General features: G+C 40.1%; 1 protein-coding gene across 1 annotated transcript; it reads right to left on the minus strand.

The window, feature by feature from the left end:
- Positions 1-20,587: 20,587 nt before the first annotated feature.
- LOC122312624 lies at positions 20,588-21,058 on the minus strand. The gene has a single exon (XM_043127281.1). It carries the CDS (start codon positions 21,056-21,058, stop codon positions 20,588-20,590), a length of 471 nt encoding a protein of 156 aa, XP_042983215.1.
- Positions 21,059-21,676: the final 618 nt, after the last annotated feature.

The raw sequence follows: 21,676 nt of genomic DNA on the forward strand, positions 1-21,676 counted from the left end.
GACCTGAATGACTTTTAATAGTTGTTCATAAAGTATTTTAAGGGATACTATGTATTGTGACACATGGAAGGGAAATGTTCAATATAAAGAGTAATACCACCATGGTTCGTATATAGGATACCTTAACAGAATTAAGGGCATTATTTTGGCCATGTCGGTTTTACCTATTAAGTGAATCAAGTGGGAGAATGTTAGACCTTTGGTTTTTCTAGAAAACCTTTGTCTTCCCTAAGGTGGTTCACTTCATCTAAGATGATGCACTTCATCTATCAAGCATAGGTAATTGCCCTTCATAATAAAGTGGTGACCCTTGCTATTTTTTGATGGATGAAATAATGAGGGTAGCCTAAAGGTTGTAGGAGTAATAAATGAGGGTCCCTAGTCTTACCTATATAAAGGGGCTTGTGTTTTCCATTAGAACCACCCATAAAGTTCTAAGGCAAAGGTTGAAGTCCCTTACCTATAAAATCTCTACTCTCTTTTGTAGATTTGAAGTTTTCCTGTTATCAAGCACAAATGGCTGGAGGTAAAAGATCATATTGATCTTTTTATTTATTAAAGTTATTTTCTTACATAAAACACAAAAAAAAAAAGGCATTGATTTATATATGATCTCCTGGAAGTGACTCAATGCAAGGCCCGAGGGAACCAACCAAAATGACATGCGTAAAGGTTGTGAGGCATCAACTTCAATGCAAATACACGCGGCCTCCAGACGAGTCACACATGCCGTCATATTATCCCACTTGAGGTAACGGCCAAAACCATTCCCCATACTTCATAACCTTATTCCTGAAAATAATTTAGTGTTAAACCCCGCAACGTTATTGATTGAGCTGAAATATTGCATATTTTAGCTATTTAAAACCAATGTATTTTAAATTCATCATGATATTATTATTGGTTTTAGATGGAAAAATAGTTAATAAGCATAAATACGAGTTGCGATTTTTAATTGATTAATATCATGTTTATGCTTAATTTTATAACTATGATTTAATGAGACAATATTTCCTCACATATATAGTTTATTTGTGATAATCTATTTTTCTTTTAATTTATTTTTTTTGAGTGTTATTTTTATTTTCAGTTCAAATAAAATTCACATATATCAATCCTCAGGTGCAAGCTTGATCTAAGCAATAATAGATTCAATGGCACCATACCAATGAAATCTGCAACATGTCAATGCAATTCGTGCTCTGAAATTCATTGAAAGGGGACCTCGTGAGATTGGAAACTGTGTTTGAATTGCATATGGACAGCAAGACACGATGTAACAAACTGCAATACACATAATAGCAGCAGCTCACTCAACACATTCGGACAGCAAGAGATGCAATACACATACAAGCAAACAAACACATCATTGCAACACAGCCACTCACACGGAAAGATATTAACTGAAAGACATTGAAGAGCCGAAGGAGGAGTGATGTGTGGGGCAGCTAGCTGAATTCATTAAAGGAGAAGATGGAAAATGAGCTGAAAGTGAAAGAAGCACACAAGCACGGCTGGACGGAAAGGAGAGTGATGAGTGGGAGAGTGATGAGTGGAAGTAAAGAAAAGGAATAAAGGAGTGTGAGTGTGCCGAGAGGAATTGAGGAATTTAGCTGGAACTGGAACATTCCATTCGGACAACTTGCATGGACAGCAAATCTTAAGCAACCGGTGCAAATGGTTTTCGAATTTGTTTGCTATAAATTGACCGGTTCATAAAGAAAAGGGAAAAGTAGGAATCATTAAATAAAGGAACCAACCAGAAAAGAAAGAAGTGCTTAAGGGAATTTTATTAAAAATTTGATGTGCACCGAGATTGAACATGCATGGGACTCACGGCTGGAGTGCTTATTTGAGTGGAGCCTTATTTGAGTGGAGAGCCACGGCTGGAGTGCTTAGCTTTCCCTTGAGTGGAGACCGAATGATGCTGAGTGGAGAGAGTGGAATGATTTTGCTTTCCATTCTTTTTCGCTTGAGTGGAGAGAGGGCTTGAGTGGAGAGGGACGGTTGCTTTTCCTTGAGTGGAGAGGGACGGATTGAGTTGAGTGGAGTGTCCCTATCTTTTTCGTTGGAATTGAGTGGAGTAAATTCTTTTTGCTTGGAGAAAGAGGACCGAATGATGCTTCCTTGAGTGAGAGGGACGGCTGGGTGGTATTCTTGTTGGGGTTGGCTTTGCTTTCATATGGAGGCACAAATGAGTTAAAAGGGTGCTGTTTTTCATTCATTGAGACGGACAGCTCGAGCAGTAGGGGAGCTACTTGCTCTTTAGTTTTAGTTTGGTGCAGTTAGCTTTTGCTTTTGATACGGAAGGAGGGGAGTTGAACTTGTTGTTTTGCTTTGTATTCTCATTCGGCTAGCAGCAGTAGGAAGTTTGTTTATTTTCAGTTGCTTTGTTTTCTCATTTCGGGCAGCAGTTGTTTACTTGTTCAGTTGTTTACTTGTTCAGTTGTTTTATTTTCTGTTGGGCAGCAGTTGTTTACTTGTTCAGTTGTTTACTTGTTTGTTTGGCTGTAATTGTTTTAGGATTTCAGTTGCTTTATTTTTCTGTTTAGAAGCAATGGCACGGCAGTTTTCATTTATTGTATTGTTTTCTTGTTTTATTTTCTGTTTAGAATCTAGTAGCAGCACCACGTAAAGTTTTAGTTTTTGTTTACTTGTTTCACTTTCATTTTTGTTTAATTGTTTACTTGTTTTACTTCTCATATTTAGTTTTTATTCTTTCGGTTGTAGCATTGAGCCTTTCTTTTTCCGTTCTCTAGTTTGTGTTCATTGTTTGGAGTTTACAAGTTTATTTCTCTTCATGCTCTCTTATTTTTCCTTTCACCTTTAATTTATGTCTATTTACATTACTGTCATTTATTTTTTCCTTGCACCTTTAATTCCTCTATTTAAATTAATGTCATTTATTTCTCTTTCTCCTTTAAGTTTCAGTCTATTAATTTCAGCAATTTTAATTTACTTTCTTGCATTTTAATTCCTTACATTTCATCGCTGCAATTAAATCCAACAAACAAACATGAATCTGGTTCACGACCAGTAAATTTTGATTTTCATTGCACTTTTCCATCCATTGTACATATCATCCTCTTATTTTCTCTTTGTGAAGTTTTTCACATTTTTCAACAAGTTTAATTTTAAGTAACCTTTCCCTGTAGATTCGATCCTGTAAGATACTACAACGCCTGTATACTTGCAGGTAAAACTGCACTTAAATTTTGATTCATTAATTTGAGTCAGATTTTAGTCGCAACAGTTATCCAGATCGGCACCCAAGGTGAATCCTCGTCTTCCAAAAAATCTGGAGTCCAATGAAAAACCCGAAAAGGAACTCCATGAATTTCAGAATTACCACGTGCCATCACACTAATAAAATCCTCCTCCATCACCATTCTCACCAATACATTCCTTGGATTATGTAATTGCCAAACTATCGGAATCGATTGCAAACCCCAGTGATTCTTGATAAAAACATGAATATGATCAAGGGAACGACGACAACGAAGGAATTTCATAACCATCGAGAATCGGAATGGCTAGGCCAACTGTTGAATCTCCACCTTCAAAAACAAGAACATATTCCCATCTTGGAACTATGGCTCCCTAGGAGGAAGAACCACCTCTGGCAAAATTTGTGGCCTCGCAGCCACTACATCGGCAAACCCCCTTGCCCCAACCTCACACGCACGACCCATGCAGTCAGAGGCAGAGAGCTGGCGGCTAGCGCCATGTAGATTCCCTAGACGGTGCCCAAAATGTAGAGAGAAAAACACCCCTAGCCACAACTCCCAACATTTACAACTTGAGTGAATATATATATATATATATTATAAACAATTGTTTTATAAACAAATAAGTGTTACTAATAACAAATAATTTTTTTACACTTTTTTAAAATGAGATTCTTTTTTTTTTTAACAGAGATTTGTATAGTATCTGCCTATTTAAAACCTGTATAAATCATTTCTCTATTTATTTATAAGCTAATTTTTGTAGTCCAAGTATACTTCTCTCTTTAGGATGTAAATCTTACTATGGAGGACCCCATTTGGCAGCTCATATTTGCCAACTATCAATAAAAATGGTTTTTCTTTTTCAATCATATATCACAACCATAAAAAAGTCATTTCCCTTTAAGAAAACTAAAAAATTATAAATAAAAAAAAATATTCATCCATTGGTTGTCAAATGTGATGCTTAAATATCATTTTTTTTTGTTGGATTAATTGCAAAATCAATCCGTAGATTTTCACAAATTAAAAACTTAAAGAATATTTTTAAAATTATCGAAAAATAACAAGAATTGGTTAGGCAATTAATCCTTTTTTTATATCTACATCTATTTCATATACGTATCATTAAAGATAGGAAGTGAAAGAAGTCAAGTAACCCTCTCAGCCCCACCTAAAAAATCTCACGCACACCCTAGAGATAAATGCACCACTGTTCCTCCTCTCCCCTACTTACTTTTTTTTAACTTCAATGTTGACCCAAAAACAATTTTTAAAGACTTTATATCCACAAGAGTTAATAGAATTTTGTACCAATTGATGCATCCGCTTTAATCATTTGTCAAGGTTCCATACTATATCATGACCAGAAATATAGAATTAAAATCACTAATTTTATCATTAACTAGTCAAATCTCAAAAGGTTATAAACCCCAAATGAACATAAATGTTCATGGCATACCAAGCCTGTTTATGCAAGTATACATTTTCTATCAAATGTCTAAATGAATTGGATTGAATCTTTAGCAATTGAGATATGGCAAGGAACATTGAACAAATTAGTATTTTATCTACTTTCCTTTTTCTTGTTGGGTTCTCAATTCACAAACACCAAAACTGGTCATGAGCATCACTGTTCTGGATTATCATGCGAGCAACACTGAACCTAGTTACCAAATAGGGAGCTAGAAAGTGATAGAAGAAAGTCATTAAAGCAAGCTCCATTAAGTACACAGGAGGAGGTCCAAAGAAATAAAGAATGGAAGAAGAAACTTCTTAACATATCTAGAGAACGCTCCATATCTTCAAAGCCTCAACCATTCCTTTCAATCCAGAAACACCACATGATACATAGAGAAATCATCCTTCATACATCGGCAATATGTGAATTGGTCTTACATCTTTGCCAACATGCAAACAAATTGACCACCCTATTGGGCATTACCCAAGCAATGCTCATTCTATTAAAGATCTTCACCCATAACATCCTTGCCATCTCAAAATGAAGCAAAAGATGATCCACTGACTCTCCACTCTTCTTACACATATAACGTCAATTCATTACAAAGAGGCGACTCATTTCTCAAATTATCCAACATAAAAATTTCACAAGAAATGCTGTCTAACCAAAGAATGCAATCTTAGGTGGCACCTTACTCTCTTCCAGATACATTTCTAAGGGAACAAAGTATGCTTTTCACTTGAAAAAACCTTGTATAATGATCATTTAATAAATTTCCTACTCCTTTTCTTCATCCAAAGTATCATGTCCACCACATTATTACCAAAATTCAAAGAATACAATAAACTGTAAAAAGCATAAATAACTCCAATTTCCCAATCTTGAGCAGCTCTATTGAAATAATATTCTAATGTGGCGAACTACTAGAACAATCTAGTAACTCAAACACCGAAACCCCCTAATTAAGAGCCAACCGAAAGAGAGAAGGAAACATGGTCTTAAGGGCTGAATCACCACACCAAAATTCATGCCAAAAACTGACCCTCGATCTATCACCAATTGTGAAACTAATAAAACAAGCAAAAGCCTCCAATTCATTTCTAATATTCTTCCACAAACCAACACCATGCACACTTCTCACTTCATTAGAACACCAACTCCCTTGCAAAACCCATACTTCATGATCTCAATAATAATCTTCCATAATTAAGAACTCCCCTTCCTAATGGTACCTCCATAACCATTTCGCAAGGAGTGCCTTGTTAAAAATCAAACAAACAAATCATACATAAACCTAAATAGCTAACAAAAACTGATTAACATTAGTATAAATCTACAGTACCAAACCAATTATAGAATGACAATCAATAAAAGTTATTAGTCACACTAAAGAATCTTTCCAGAATACAAAAAACTTTTTTTTTTTTTGTTAATATGTTTCCCTCAAAATACCTGACGAGTCTTGCATTTGACTAGTGTAAAATTAAGTTCATGTAAGATTTTTTGTTTTATTCCATAAAAAATAAATATATTTTAGATTAAGTTTGTTAAACTGATGTTTGAACTAGCCACCTTTCTAATTCATTCATCTAGTTCAGTTTTTAAAACATTGGGCATATAGTGTGCCTTCCCACATGATGCTCGACAGCTAGAGCACCTAAGAAGCCATCGAAAAAGAAGCAAGCCTGCAGTCTACTTGGATTTGCCACAAGCTAGCATCACGGGTCTTTATTCTTGTGTTTAGGAGCATCATGATGATTTTTAGTTTGATACTATTGTTGTATATGGCTTATCCTCTTAAGAAATATGCAACTAACTTGTAATGATTAACAAGTTGGGAGTTTTATAAGAGTGATATACTACAAAAGGCTATTATGAAAGGCTAAGACATTAGGTTGCAAAAGGCCAATAGATATGACTGTCATGTATCATAGAAAATTTTACATTAACACTATAGGATTTCTTCTTTAAACTTTTAAAATAAGATCCAAGATTAATTCAATGTATAAGTAGGAGATCATCGGGTAGTGTCATATGGGCAGCCCACAAATAAAGTAGTAAAAAATGAAACACCTAAAAGTACAATATGCACACGAGAAAGTCTATCCATATTTGGTTAGTTGGGATAAGATTTGTACTCCTTTGTCATGTGGTGCATTGGAGTTTCGAAAGTTGAGTGTTTTTATAAAGCATTACTAGGAAAGTGGTTGTGGAGGTATCATTAGGAGTATGATTCTTTGTGGAAAGCTGTGATTGATTCTAAATATGGGACTACTTGGGGAGGGGGAAGGGGGGTGGAGTTCGAAGGAGGCAAGAGGTACTTATGGTGTGGCGGTGTGGAAACATATTAGGAGAGGTTGGGATGCTTTTGTTAAACATGTTATTTTTTGTGATTGGTGACAGTTCTAGAATTTGTTTTTGGCATGATTCGTGGTGTGGTGGTAGGGCTTTTTGTGCTGTTGTTCCAGATCTTTTTCTTATATCTCAGAACCCGGATGCTTCTTTGGCTATCTTTTTGGATTGTCATAGATGAGTTCTATTCTCTAAAGCTGTAAATGATTGGGAAATGGGAGCTGTTTCTAGATTGTTTGGTTTATTGTATGCTACTCAGCTTGGGAAGGATTTGAGGGATAAGATGGTCTGCATGCATACTAGTAAAACGAAGTTTTCAATTCGTTCGTGGTATAAGAAGCTGTCTAGGCCAAATGGGGTTGACTCTTTTTCTTGGAAGTGTATTTGGAAGAGTAAGGTGCCTTCTAAGGTTGTGTTCTTTGCCTGGTCTACTTCTTTAGAAAAGATTCTAACTTTGGATAATCTCAAGAAGTATGGATTAATTGTTTTGGATTGGTGTTTCTTCTGCAAGAAATCTGGTAAATCCATGGATCACCTATTATTACATTGTGATATGACCAGGTTGTTATGGTATGAAGAGTTCAATAGGTGTGGTTTGGCTTGGGTGATGCCTAGGTGGGTGGTGGACCTTTTTGCTTGTTGGAGAGGTTTAAAGGGTAATGTGCAAATTGTTTCTATTTGGATTTTGATCTTTTTATGCCTTGTCTGATGTATTTGGATTGAGAGGAATGGTCTATGCCCTGAAGATAAGGAATACTAGGTCGATGAACTTTGATTTTCTTCTTTAATTGCTTATTTCAGTGGGCCTCAGCTATTGTATTTATTGGAACAAGTGTCCATGATTTTCTTGTTTCTTTTTTATAGCTTCTTACTTGTATTAGGTTCAGTTTTTGTATATTTCCTATGTACTTGGCTTTGCCTTGTTACTTGTCTCAGTAAAATAAAATAAAAAGTCTATCCTCACATACTCCCCCTTGCACACACAAGTACTGGTACGGTGGTAGAAAGATTTTCTTTTGGTCTTAATAAATGATTTCATTAAAGAATTATAATACAAAGGTGTCTTTAATACTTCAGGATTTCTTCTTCATTGAGGAAATTAAGGCTTGGTTTCGTTACCGGATACAAATGAGATTGTTTTCATCTCATTTATACTATACAATAGTTTTCCCTATCCAAACACACTATGTTTCATCTCTAAATTTAAAAATATCTACTTAGATAAATAGTAATAAACAACAAAAACTAACAGTGAACAGGGCATGAATAGTAAAAAAATGACATGAGCAGTAAATGAACAGTACATGAACAATGCACAATTTAGCTATCTATAAAATAATGGGACCCACATTTTTTACAAATCTCAAAAATTAAAAACTATCTCATCTCATTTAATCTCATTATCCAAACACACATTTTTTTTTCAAACTATTTCATCTCATTTTAATGAAAAATTTTACGACTATTTAAAATATCTCATCTCATCTCATCTGAACTATGTATCTAAATGAGGCCTAAGTTTTTCTAGATAACATCAATACCACTATAATGCAAGACAAATAAAAACACCAAAAATGTTACTGACAGAATTGAAACCTTTCACAAAAAATTAAAATCAAGGCCTAGAGTCCCAATGCCACAACATGTATAAATTGAAGTGTGATGCCCCCAAATCCCCACGCCCGAACACGGGGAAATCGAGACGTCCGGATGGTGACAACCCGGGTCACCATCCTATCGACGGGTGTCAAGTGTGTGCAAAGGCAACATATGTGCACAAAGAAACACGCAGCGGATAACGAAAGTCATAACTAAGTACCAGAATTTTTTTCTTAACGTAATACAAGCTGTTTAAAATATACATAAATAAAATATTACAAAAACACAAATACAGTTTTAAACCAAATATAAAGCATAGCATCAGCAACCCGGCGGAGCCGCATCCTCGGGCTCAGCCTCCTCCTCCTCCTCATCCTCAAAACCTGCACTAAAAGTTACGGAACCAAAAATGGTACCGCAGGTAAGTAAAACCCAAACACTACCAGATAAAAAGACATAGAACTCAAACAAAATGCATGAAGCATGCCCGATGCACAAATCCCATAAAACATGATTTTTTCCACACACGCCAAAAATCCCATTTGGCCCAAAAACACATATTTTCCAAAAACCATGCCAAAAGTCACATTTGGCCTCGATAACCGTCTCAAACCAAAACCATTTTATCCGTATGCACCATGACCTCCCCTAGGGGTCATCCGCACACCCTGGCTCCAGTGCCACACCGCAGAGTACCACTACGCATGTGACACCTAACGAGCGATGCCCAGTTCCACGCCCCGCGTGTTTGTAGCCAAGCATCCTCTAGCCCTCACCAGCGAAGGGCCACGGAGTCGGTGCGTAGAGCGATGCCCGGTTCCGCGCCCGGCGAGTTCGTAGCCAAGCAACCCCTAGCCCCCGCTCCCATCGTCTAGCGACAACCCAGGGGACATCACTCAGTTTATTCCGCTCCCGAGTGACCAGAGGAGCTCCACCGGGATAATACCACATCCCGACTTGGGGTCGTGATACACACGCACCCGTAAGACCACTTACGCCAATACACAGGCTTTTCACACTATTTCACAAACACACGTGCATGGACCATGCAATGCCATAACAATGCATAAAAATAATCCAACAACATAAATCAAATAAACAGGCAACTCCGTCCTCCATCCATCCGACCCCCGAACTCCTCGGACTCAGTCCGGAATCAACCAACCAGCAGATAAAATAAATTGAATGAGCAATATATATTTAAATCTGAAAATAGGGTTTGGACAATACTTACAGCGCTATATGGCAATTTTAGAAAACACGCGGCGTTGCAAACGACGGAGAAAAAGCAACGTCACAGTGAAAATTCACTGTGGCCGTGGGTTGTGAAAAACTCACTTTTGAACGGGGACAAACTAGGGCTTGGGATTGATAGGGAATGGTATAGGGATGATTGTGAAGCTATTGGAAGTGGTGGTTGGCCGGGGGTGGCGGCAGAAACGGCGGTGGGAGGCCGGATTTCCCAAAAAGGAAAGCTAGCTCGTAGGAGCTGTTCCGGTGGTCGTTGGAGGCCGAAAATAGGTGGGTTAGGACGGAAAGGGACCGGTGATGAAGTGGTGAAGAAATGGTGGCCGGAGGTGGAGCGACGGCGGCGGATCGGAGCAAAAGCCGTGCAGGCTTTAAAGGGGTTTCCCGGCCAAACGACCGGCCGAATGGGGGTGAGAATTGGTGGGGAGGTGTGCCGGAGGGAGACGAGTCGACCGGTGCCGGCGGTGAGCCGCACGGTGGCCGGACGGCGGCAGATCGGGGGGTTGAGGCTTTCCGGCGTGAGAGAGGGAGAGGAGAGAGAGAGAGACGGGTCGAGCGGGAAAGGGAAGAAAAAAAAGAAAAGAAAGAAAAAAGAGAAAAAGAAGGAAAAAGAAAGAAGAAAAAATAGAAAAAGGAAAAAGAAAAGGAAAAAGGAAAAAAGGTGTAGGGAAAAAGATGAGGTCTAATCCTCATTCCGGAAAACAAAACTAAACCGCCAAAACGAGATTAAAAATCACAAAACAACTAAAAGAAATAAAACACAACATCAATTAAATTAAAAAAATAATTTTAAAATGCAAATAAATTAAAATAATAAACTAATATATTAATTAAAATAAAAACAACCATTTCAGCGAAAATACACTCAAAAGCGGGTCATCACATCCTCCCCTCCTTAAAAACAAATTTCGTCCTCGAAATTTGCAGAGCAACCACCAACTTAAAGCAAGCCACATGAAAGCATATAAACCAACTGTGACCAAGATTAAGATACATACCTTCTTTATTCGAACAAGTACGGGTACTGCTCCCTCATGTCCGCTGCTCGCTCCCAAGAGAAGTCTTGAGCTAACGGATCTCCCCAAGCCACTTTAACCAAAGGTATCGTCTTGGACCTCAACTCTTGCTCCTTCCAATCCAAGATCTGTGACGGAACAACTTCATAAGTGAGATCCGGTTGCAACTGAATACCCGCTGGGTCGACGAAGCGTGGCTCTTGCTGTCCAAATCTCTTCTTCAGGGATGATACATGGAAGACATTATGAACATCCCCAAAATAATCTGGCAAAGCAACTCTATAGGCGACGGACCCTACCTTCTCCAGAATCTAAAAAGGGCCGACATACCTTGGATCTAGCTTCCTCTTCTTACCAAAACGCTTAACACCTCTCATGGGAGAGACTTTAAGGTAAACCCAATCACTAACTTCAAAAGACAACTCTCTCCTCCTGGTATCAGCGTAACGTTTCTGGCGACTCTGAGCTGCCGCCATTTTATCTTTGATGATCCGGACTTGGCTTTGCATCTCTAGAATTATTTCGGGTCCAATTATCCTACTCTCCCCAACTTCATCCCAACACAAGGGCGACCTACACTTTCTCCCATAAAGAGCTTCATAGGGAGCCATCTGAATGGTCGCATGGAAGCTGTTATTGTATGCAAACTCGATGAGCGGCAAATGATTTTCCCAACTCCCTTGGAATTCCATGACACATGCTCGCAACATGTCTTCCAGGGTCTGAATGGTGCGCTCTGACTGGCCGTCTGTCTGCGGGTGATAAGCAGTATTGAACTTCAACTTAGTACCCAAAGCTGCCTGCAAACTCTTCCAGAACTGCGACGTGAACCTCGGGTCTCGATCCGACACTATACTCTTTGGTATGCCGTGTAGCCGCACTATCTCTTTGACATACAAGCGGGTCAACTTACCCAAAGAGTCGGTGTTATTAACAGGCAGAAAATGAGCACTCTTCGTTAACCGGTCAACAATCACCTCAACAGAATTTTTCCCACTAGGCTTTCTCGGCAAACCCACCACAAAGTCCATCGTGATGTCATCCCACTTCCACTCAGGAATAGGGAGGGGTTGGAGCATACCTGCAGGTCTTTGATGCTCGGCCTTCACCTGACGGCATGTGTGGCATTTCTCAACATATAAGGCAATGTCCTTCTTCATTCCATCCCACCAGTAATTTTTCTTCAAGTCCCGATACATCTTTGTACTGCCGGGATGAACTGAATAAGGGGCCGCATGAGCTTTCGCCATGATCCGCTCTTTGAATTCAGAGTCCTTGGGGACCACTCTGCGATCTCGGAACCGAAGTATCCCATCGTTATCCATGCTATAATGCAACGGCCCTCGAGATTTTCTGACTCTTTTTCTGATGTTCAGCAGCTTCGGATCCTTTCTTTGGAGAGTCTTCAATTCTTCAAAATCAGTTACCCGAATATCAAGAACTGAAGATAAAATCTCCACTTGCTGCGAACTCTCTATAAGGAGCCTTCTCATCCCACAAAGCAACGAATCCAATTCTGACGGCTCAGCTTCATCTTCCAAGTGTGACTTCCGGCTCAAAGCATCAGCAACTATATTAGCCTTCCCCGGGTGGTACTTGATCTCACACTGATAGTCACTGATTAGCTCCAGCCATCGCCTCTGCCTCATATTCAGATTTTTCTGGGAAAACAAATGCTTCAAGCTCTTGTGATCAGTAAATACCTCGCAAGCTTCCCCATACAAGAAGTGCCGCCAGATTTTGAGAGCAAAAACAATCGCAGCCAATTCTAGATCGTGCGTCGGATAATTCTTCTCATGGTCCTTTAGTTGACGAGATGCATAGGCTACAACCCGTCCTTCCTGCATAAGGACACAACCCAAACCAAACTTAGACGCATCACTGAAGACTACGAATGGCTTATGCGGTTCTGGGAGCGCTAACACTGGTGCCGTCGTCAACCTGTTCTTTAATTCCTGGAAGCTTCTCTCACATTTATCTGACCAAACAAATTCTGTATTCTTCCGAGTCAAAGCTGTGAGAGGTCCGGATAGGCGAGCGAAACTCTCTACAAATCTTTGGTAGTATCCGGCGAGCCCCAAGAAACTTCGGATCTCGCGCACTGTAGTCGGGCACTGCCATGACAAAATGGCTTCTACCTTACTAGGATCAACAGCCACTCCGTCTCGGGAAATTACATGCCCAAGAAATTTAACTTCTTCCAACCAGAATTCACACTTGCTGAGCTTGGCGTACAACTGGTGTTCTCTCAATTTCCCAAGTACCAGACGAAGATGATACACATGCTCTTCAACATCTCGGGAATAAATCAGAATATCATCAATGAACATTACCACAAAGGAATCCAGATAAGGTCGAAATACTCGATTCATTAAATCCATGAAAGCAGCAGGGGCATTAGCTAACCCAAACGGCATCACCTTAAATTCATAATGCCCATACCTCGACCTGAAAGCAGTTTTAGACACATCCTGGTCTCTGATTCTCAGCTGGTAGTATCCCGACCTCAGATCAATTTTAGAGAACACGGCTGCTCCTTGAAGCTGATCAAATAAATCATCTATCCGCGGGAGAGGATATTTATTTTTGATGGTCACCTTGTTCAATTTTCGATAATCAATGCACATACGAAGGGTTCCATCTTTCTTTTTAACAAATAAAACTGGTGCACCCCACGGCGACGTACTAGGCTGAATAAATCCCTTCTCTACCAGTTCTTGCAACTGAGTCTTCAACTCTTTTAATTCAGTCGGTACCATGCGATAAGGAGCTTTATGCACAGGAGCTGCTCCAGGTTCCAAGTCTATAACAAATTCCATCTCTCGCACAGGGGGTAGTCCGGGCAAGTCATCCACAAACACATCGGGGAATTCTTCCACAACTGGAATGTCTGCCAAAGACTTCTTCTCAGACGGCGTAGACACCATCTGAACCAAGAACGCATCCGCTCCCCATGCAATCTCTCTTCTTGCCTGAATCGCCGATATAATCATCGGCTTTTCTTTTAATTTACTCCCCGCAAATTCCAGACAATCACCATCTGGAAGCTGAAAGCTAATTATCCGACTTCTGCAATTAATACTCGCAAAATATCGGTATAGCCAATCCATCCCGAGGATGATATCAAAGCCCAACAGCTTGAACACCACCAAATCAACATCCAAGAACCTTCCCTCAAAATTTAACGGGCATCCCAAAGCAACCTTGGAACACCACACCATCTCACCATCGGGTAGAGCCACTACCATAGACTTCGGCAACGGTTTCGTGACCAAATTACACACCCGAGCAAACGTGGAAGATACAAACGACTGTGAAGCACCGGAATCAAACAAAGTACAAGCATAAAACTCATACAAACAGACTCTTCCTAAACCAAACACATCAACCCATGAAATCCAAAAAGCAAAGAAGAAACCAAATACACCAAAAATTAAATCCAACTTAAAATTAAATTAATCCATACCTGTAATTACTCCAGCATCATGGGTCACTGGCGCCTCATCATCCACCTCTCCGGGTGTGACAGCATAAACCCGGGCTTGCACTGCTTGTCTCGGGTTGGTTCTTCCACCGTGTCTACCTCCACGGCTTCCTTGAACTTTGACGGGGCAATCCCGAGCGATATGTCCCACTTGGCCGCACCGGTAACACTGGGGTCCGCTACTCATCCGACACTCGCCCTCATGAGCTCTATTACAAGCTCCACAAATAGGCACCCGTCCTCCCATACGAACACCTGAGGACGTTTGAGGTCGAGTTCCGGTCCGCTGAACAAATTTCTGGGGCGAACCCGAGCTGCTTCCTTCACCAGAAAAACTCCGCCTCTTATGCCCTGGAGGGGAGCCCACACTCAGATTATTTTCCCGCTCCACAAGGGTGGCCACATCCACTAATTCCTGAAAAGTGGATATCCGATGGCTGACCACCATACGACGTATGTCATGGCGTAGCCCCTCCTGAAAACGATCTGCTCGCATCTCCTCAGTGGCGATAAGGTGAGGAGCAAATCGCCCAAGTTCTATGAATCTCCGGGTGTATTGTTCCACTGTCGCGCCCCCTTGGACTAGATTTGAGAACTCTCTTGCCTTTTGCTTCCTTACCGATGCGGGAAAGAAGCGGTCATTGAATTCCTTCTTGAAACGCTGCCAGGTCACCGCAGCGAAAGATCCCAATTCAGATTCCAGCATCACCCTCTTGGTATCCCACCAATCAGACGCCGTGCCTTGCAAGAGATAGCTGGCGTAGAGTACCTGTTGCGCCTCGGTGCAACCACACACCTCAAAGGTTCTTTCCAGATCTTTGATCCATTTTCCAGCTTGAAGTGGATCTTCTTCTCCAGTGAAGTGTGGAGTCCTATGCGCCAGGAAGCGCTCATAGGTGCATCCGGCTTGTACCATGCTACTAGACCTTCCTGGGTACATCCAAGGACCTCCCTGATGTGGCCAAGGACCTCCTGGTTGTGGCCAAAACCCTCCTTGCTGTGGACAAGACCCTCCTTGTTGCGGCCAGGGACCCCCTTGTGGTGGCCAAGGTCCTCCTTGTGGCCAAGGCCCTACCTGTTGTGGCCTAATATTCTGCTGCATAAACTCCGTCATCTGCCGTATTGCTTCGGCTATGGAGTCATCCCAGGAGGTATTGTCTCGTGGTTCCTGAGTAGATTTCCTTGGTCTCCCCATTTTCCTGCCACAACACCACTCTTGACCCTCCTTTAAGAAAACAAATAAAACCATCATAAAACCAACAAAAACAAAACCAACCCCACACAGCAAGAAACAAAAGAAACCAGCTTGCAAAAACATAACCAAATAAATAAAAACAAGCAAACAAGCTCAAACAAATAAAACAAATAAAACAACTGTACTTAACATAATTTTTAAAACACAACTTTTAAAAAACGACATTCTGGTACTACCTACGGGACATGTGGTTTTACCCAGAGCCAAACCGCTCTGATACCACCTGTGACGCCCCCAAATCCCCACGCCCGAACACGGGAAAATCGAGACGTCCGGATGGTGACAACCCGGGTCACCATCCTATCGACGGGTGCCAAGTGTGTGCAAAGGCAACATATGTGCACAAAGAAACACGCAGCGGATAACGAAAGTCATAACTAAGTACCAGAATTTTTTTCTTAACGTAATACAAGCTGTTTAAAACATGCATAAATAAAATATTACAAAAACACAAATACAATTTTAAACCAAATATAAAGCATAGCATCAGCAACCCGGCGGAGCCGCATCCTCGGGCTCAGCCTCCTCCTCCTCATCCTCAAAACCTGCACCAAAAGCTATGGAACCAAAAATGGTACCGCAGGTAAGTAAAATCCAAACACTACCAGATAAAAAGACATAGAACTCAAATAAAATGCATGAAGCATGCCCGATGCACAAATCCCATAAAACATGATTTTTTCCACACACGCCAAAAATCCCATTTGGCCCAGAAACACATATTTTCCAAAAACCACGCCAAAAGTCACATTTGGCCTCGATAACCGTCTCAAACCAAAACCATTTTATCCGTATGCACCATGACCTCCCCTAGGGGTCATCCGCACACCCTGACTCCAGTGCCACACCGCAGAGTATCACTATGCATGTGACACCTAACAAGCGATGCCCAGTTCCACGCCCCGCGTGTTCGTAGCCAAGCATCCTCTAGCCCTCATCAGCGAAGGGCCACGGAGTCGGTGGGTAGAGCGATGCCCGGTTCCGCGCCCGGCGAGTTCGTAGCCAAGCAACCCCTAGCCCCCGCTCCCGTCTTCTAGCGACAACCCAGGAGACATCACTCAGTTTATTCCGCTCCCAAGTGACCAGAGGAGCTCCACTGGGATAATACCCCATCCCGGCTTGGGGTCGTGATACACATGCACCCGTAAGACCACTTACGCCAATACACAGGCTTTTCACACTATTTCACAAACACACGTGCATGGACCATGCAATGTCATAAAAATGCATAAAAATAATCCAACAACATAAATCAAATAAACAGGCAACTCCGTCCTCCATCCATCCGACCCCCGAACTCCTCGGACTCAGTTCGGAATCAACCAACCAGCAGATAAAATAAATTGAATGAGTAATATATATTTAAATCTAAAAATAGGGTTTGGAAAATACTTACAGCGCTATATGGCAATTTTAGAAAACACGCGGCGTTGCAAACAATGGAGAAAAAGCAACGTCACAGTGAAAATTCACTGTGGCCGTGGGTTGTGAAAAACCCACTTTTGAACGGGGACAAACTAGGGCTTGGGATTGATAGGGAATGGTCTAGGGATGATTGTGAAGCTATTGGAAGTGGTGGTTGGCTGGGGGTGGTGGCAGAAACGGCGGTGGGAGGCCGGATTTCTCAAAAAGGAAAGCTAGCTCGTAGGAGCTGTTCCGGTAGTCGTTGGAGGCCGAAAATAGGTGGGTTAGGACAGCAAGGGACCGGTGATGAAGTGGTGAAGAAATGGTGGCCGGAGGTGGAGCGATGGTGGCCGATCGGAGCAAAAGCCATGAAGGCTTTAAAGGGTTTTCCGGCCAAACGGCCGGCCGGATGGGGGTGAGAATTGGTGGGGAGGTGCGCTGGAGGGAGACGAGTCGACTGGTGCCGGCGGTGAGCCGTACGGTGGCGTGACGGCGGCAGATCGGGGGGTTGAGGCTTTCCAGCGTGAGAGAGGGAGGAGAGAGAGAGAGACGGGTCGAGCGGGAAAGGGAAGAAAAAAAAGAAAAGAAAGAAAAAAGAGAAAAAGAAGGAAAAAGAAAGAAGAAAAAAGAGAAAAAGGAAAAAGAAAAGGAAAAAGGAAAAAAGGTGTAGGGAAAAAGATGAGTTCTAATCCTCATTTCGGAAAACAAAACTAAACCGTCGAAACGAGATTAAAAACCACAAAATAACTAAAAGAAATAAAACACAATATCAATTAAATTAAAAAAACAATTTTAAAACGCAAATAAATTAAAATAATAAACTAATATATTAATTAAAATAAAAACAACCATTTCAGCGAAAATACACTCAAAAGCGGGTCATCACCTGAAGAGTATTCATCAAAACAATTCTTGTAGGTACAAGCCATCATTGACTTGGATTTTCATTTTTTTTATTAAAAAAAAGTAATGAAAAGAATAGATGAATAAGAATTATATATGCATGTTCATATACGAGAAGATTACACTTTATGACCACCACCACCCCTTGCAGAAACCATAAGCCAATCACCACAAACCACCTCCCACGGCCCATGGGCAACAACAACCCCACTTTATTTGCCATCGTTGAACCACTACACCTCCCCACGGCCTCACGTCGCCCTCTCCCTCTCCCTCTAATCCCATGCATCAGTTTCTCTTCTCACGTAACGCAAACATTATCTCTATATTCTATGAGTTTTGCCACCTCCCAACACCTCCTTGCACAACCAGGCACGGTTGCTTCACAAAAACATCTCTACACCTACAACCATGTGCCGCCCAAAACTACACAATTGGAAACCAACGAGCACCATAGCCAGTCCGTTGCACAAAACCACTAGTGCACAGAGTAAAGACCCTGGCTGAGCCAAGCAGAAAACGACCGAAAGAAAACCTTCACCGTCGCATGTCTTCCACATCCACGTCATTCTTACACCCACAACACAAAAGCCTCTATTTTTAAGAAACAAAGACAAAGCACGGCCCACTCCCATGTACGCCATCCATGATTCTTCTATTGCCACACTGATGGAAGTTAGCTTCACACTAGATGCGTCACCACCACCTTCCGTTAGCACCTCCAAAAGCCAACCACCGAGAGCCACTATCTTACACAGCTACCTGCACAAAAAACTAAACAAGCTTATATTTTTAGCAACCTTAACAGAGCAAGTGGAACTCTACAGACCACCATCCATCAAAAATTCATTCCCACCCAAATTAAAACACAGCATTTAAATAAATGGTACACGTAGACAGATTGGTGCACACCAGTGCACTAACTCACTTGAAGATAGAAATTTCCTCATAAAAAATGTATAAACTGAAAAGTTGAAACAGAAACAAAGAAAAAGCTTAATTTCCATTGCAAACAAAAATTATCGCATACCTTGCTGAATCATTTACTAGTGCAAATGGAGTGCTGCAACCCAAAGGTACATTCTAAAAAAAAATACAAGAAGCCACAACATTGAAAGCTGATTATAGTCAAATCAATGAGCAGTTCATATCTAATAAATATTGTGCCAATAAATAAAATAAAAATTTTACACTTCATTTACTCATAATAGAGTATATCAAGAAAAAATTTTGACAACAGTCCGGAAGGCATGGGAAGTATTATAAGTGTGTACTTGAGCGAGAATATTTTCAAATAGGGAGGAGAGAAGAGTGCTGAGAATGAGTTGGTCTTGTTGACACCACGTATGGTAGGCAGGGTCGGGGAGGGATTTGGGTAGTAAAGGAGCAGGGGTAGATATAGAGCCATCGAGGTAGCCAAAGAGTTGCTAACCACAAATGTATGGAATTATCTAAGCCTTCCACAACATGAAGTTGTCTTTTGTGAGTTTGATGGTAAAAAGGTGGGAGAGAGTGATAAGGGAAGAAGACAAGGATTGTGGCTTAGGTGGGGGAGGAGAGATTGAGGAAGATGAATTGCAGGTGGCCATAGTAGAAGATACTGTGGGTTTATAAGGGCTTTGGTACCATAACAAAACACTTCAATAAAGTGTATTGTTTGGAAAACTCTCCTTTGATCGAGAGAGTACTTTTGTATTATATTTATAGAGTAGAATAGAGTATTAATAATGATCAAAATATACATAAATACAATCACGTAAAGATTAGGAAGCGCTATCTCTATTTGGTTGTTGCTAAACTTTGTCCTTATTAGCACTACTGGTTGTTGCTTGGCTTTATTGTTATCAGATACTTTCACTCTCTAGAGAGAGAGAGAGAGAGAGAGAGAGAGAGAGAGAGCGCAAGGGGGAGGGGGTTTTAAAACATTAAAAAATTACTGTTAAAAAATTAATGTTAAAAAGAGTGATGTGAAAAAGAGTGAGATGTATTATTAAAAAATTTAATAATAGATTATTCGAATACAAACGTCACGTAATTATTTTAAAAAAGAGTGAGATTTATTATTAAAAAATTAATTTTCTTTTCATGACGGGTTCTATATTTATTTACTTTTTTTAAAATGATTGCACGGTGGTTGCACACTGACAACGATAAGTATTATTTCTCTTTTTTAAATCATTTAAATATTTAAAATAAATAAAATCACAAATTTATTAAAAAATATTTTCTTAACGATTAAGTAAAAAATAAAAAATACAGCCCAAACAATGGATTTTGTAGGTGGAAGTAGTGTTTTCCTCAAAATTTATAGGAATCTTTATCATTTTTGATGTACAATATTATATATATTATGTTATTTTATCAAACTTTTTTAATTTAAATTTCAAAATTTGAATTTTAAAATTTTTACTAGAAAAATTCTTTATACCACACTCATCTCACTTTCATCTTATCACGATGAGGTGACATTGCCCAATTTCGATTATCTAGATTATCTAAGGGTGACAAAAGTGCTACATTTTACAAAATGAGATGAAAGTGGAATAGGAGAATATTTTATCGATAAATTTTAAATTTTAAACGTTCCCATGCATGTTCTTTTTTTTTTTTTTTTTTGAAAGAAAAGTTTTCATTTCATTAAAGAAGATACTGAATACATGGAAGGTATTCCTCCATAAAGATATGTTCCTCCGAACATGTCAATGCAAATTTAGCTAGAGCATGTGCTATTACATTGAATTTCCTAGATATGTAATGGATAGACCAAGTCTGAACTTTTGACAGTACAATTTTAATATCTCTAATCACCAGACCCGTGGGGCTCCAACTTTCATCCTTGTGTTGGACAGCTTGAATCACTGCTAAGGAGTCTCCTTCTAGCATGATCTGGTTCAAGCCTAGTTCAGAATAGAAAGAAGAGGCTCCGAGTGCTGCTACTGCTTCCCCAAGTAACGGATCAGGACTTAATGAAATGGATGAACATAATGAGGCTATGATTAGACCACCCGAATCTCTAACAATCACTCCCACACCAATCTTGGAATTCTCTTTATCCACTGCTGCATACCAGTTAGCCTTGTAGAAATCTGGTGGAGGGATACCATGCATGTTCTAAATAGCCATAGGCATAAGTAGAAATCACTTCAGGCAATACAAAAGATCGAATACATACAGGAACTTCCACATCTATAATTACATGATTACACGACAAAATATTGACCAACTTGATTGGCAGTCCTCCTTTTACATGTTGAATTTTTTGGGTACCAGCACCATGTACAAACAATTTGAGCTCCTCCACTAGATGCCCTTGCTTACTAAAATTTTCATCAGAATTATTAACTGAATTAACAACTTGAGCATCCCTATTACATTTGATAAATCCAAATCCCTACAAAAGAGGCATGCACTATGTGCCATAGGAATTATGTGTACAATCTTTTAGACAATCTTATTATATGAGGAAAATGGGATAGAGTATGATTTATAGCATTACTCGATGAATTTTAAATTTTAAACGATACCATGCATGTTCTGAATAGCCATAGGATTTACGTGTACAATCTCGTAGACAATCTATTAGATGTTTGAGAAAATAAGTTTATGGCTATGAATACAATATGGTGAAATGATATTGCAATTTTAGGGTGTGCAACACAAGGCATTCATTTTCAAAAATTTGGATAAATCTGAGAGCTAAGTAAAAAATTATTTTTTAATTATGGA

This window comes from Carya illinoinensis, chromosome 6 (genome assembly GCF_018687715.1).
Source record: "Carya illinoinensis cultivar Pawnee chromosome 6, C.illinoinensisPawnee_v1, whole genome shotgun sequence".
NCBI classification, from domain to species: Eukaryota; Viridiplantae; Streptophyta; class Magnoliopsida; order Fagales; family Juglandaceae; genus Carya; species Carya illinoinensis.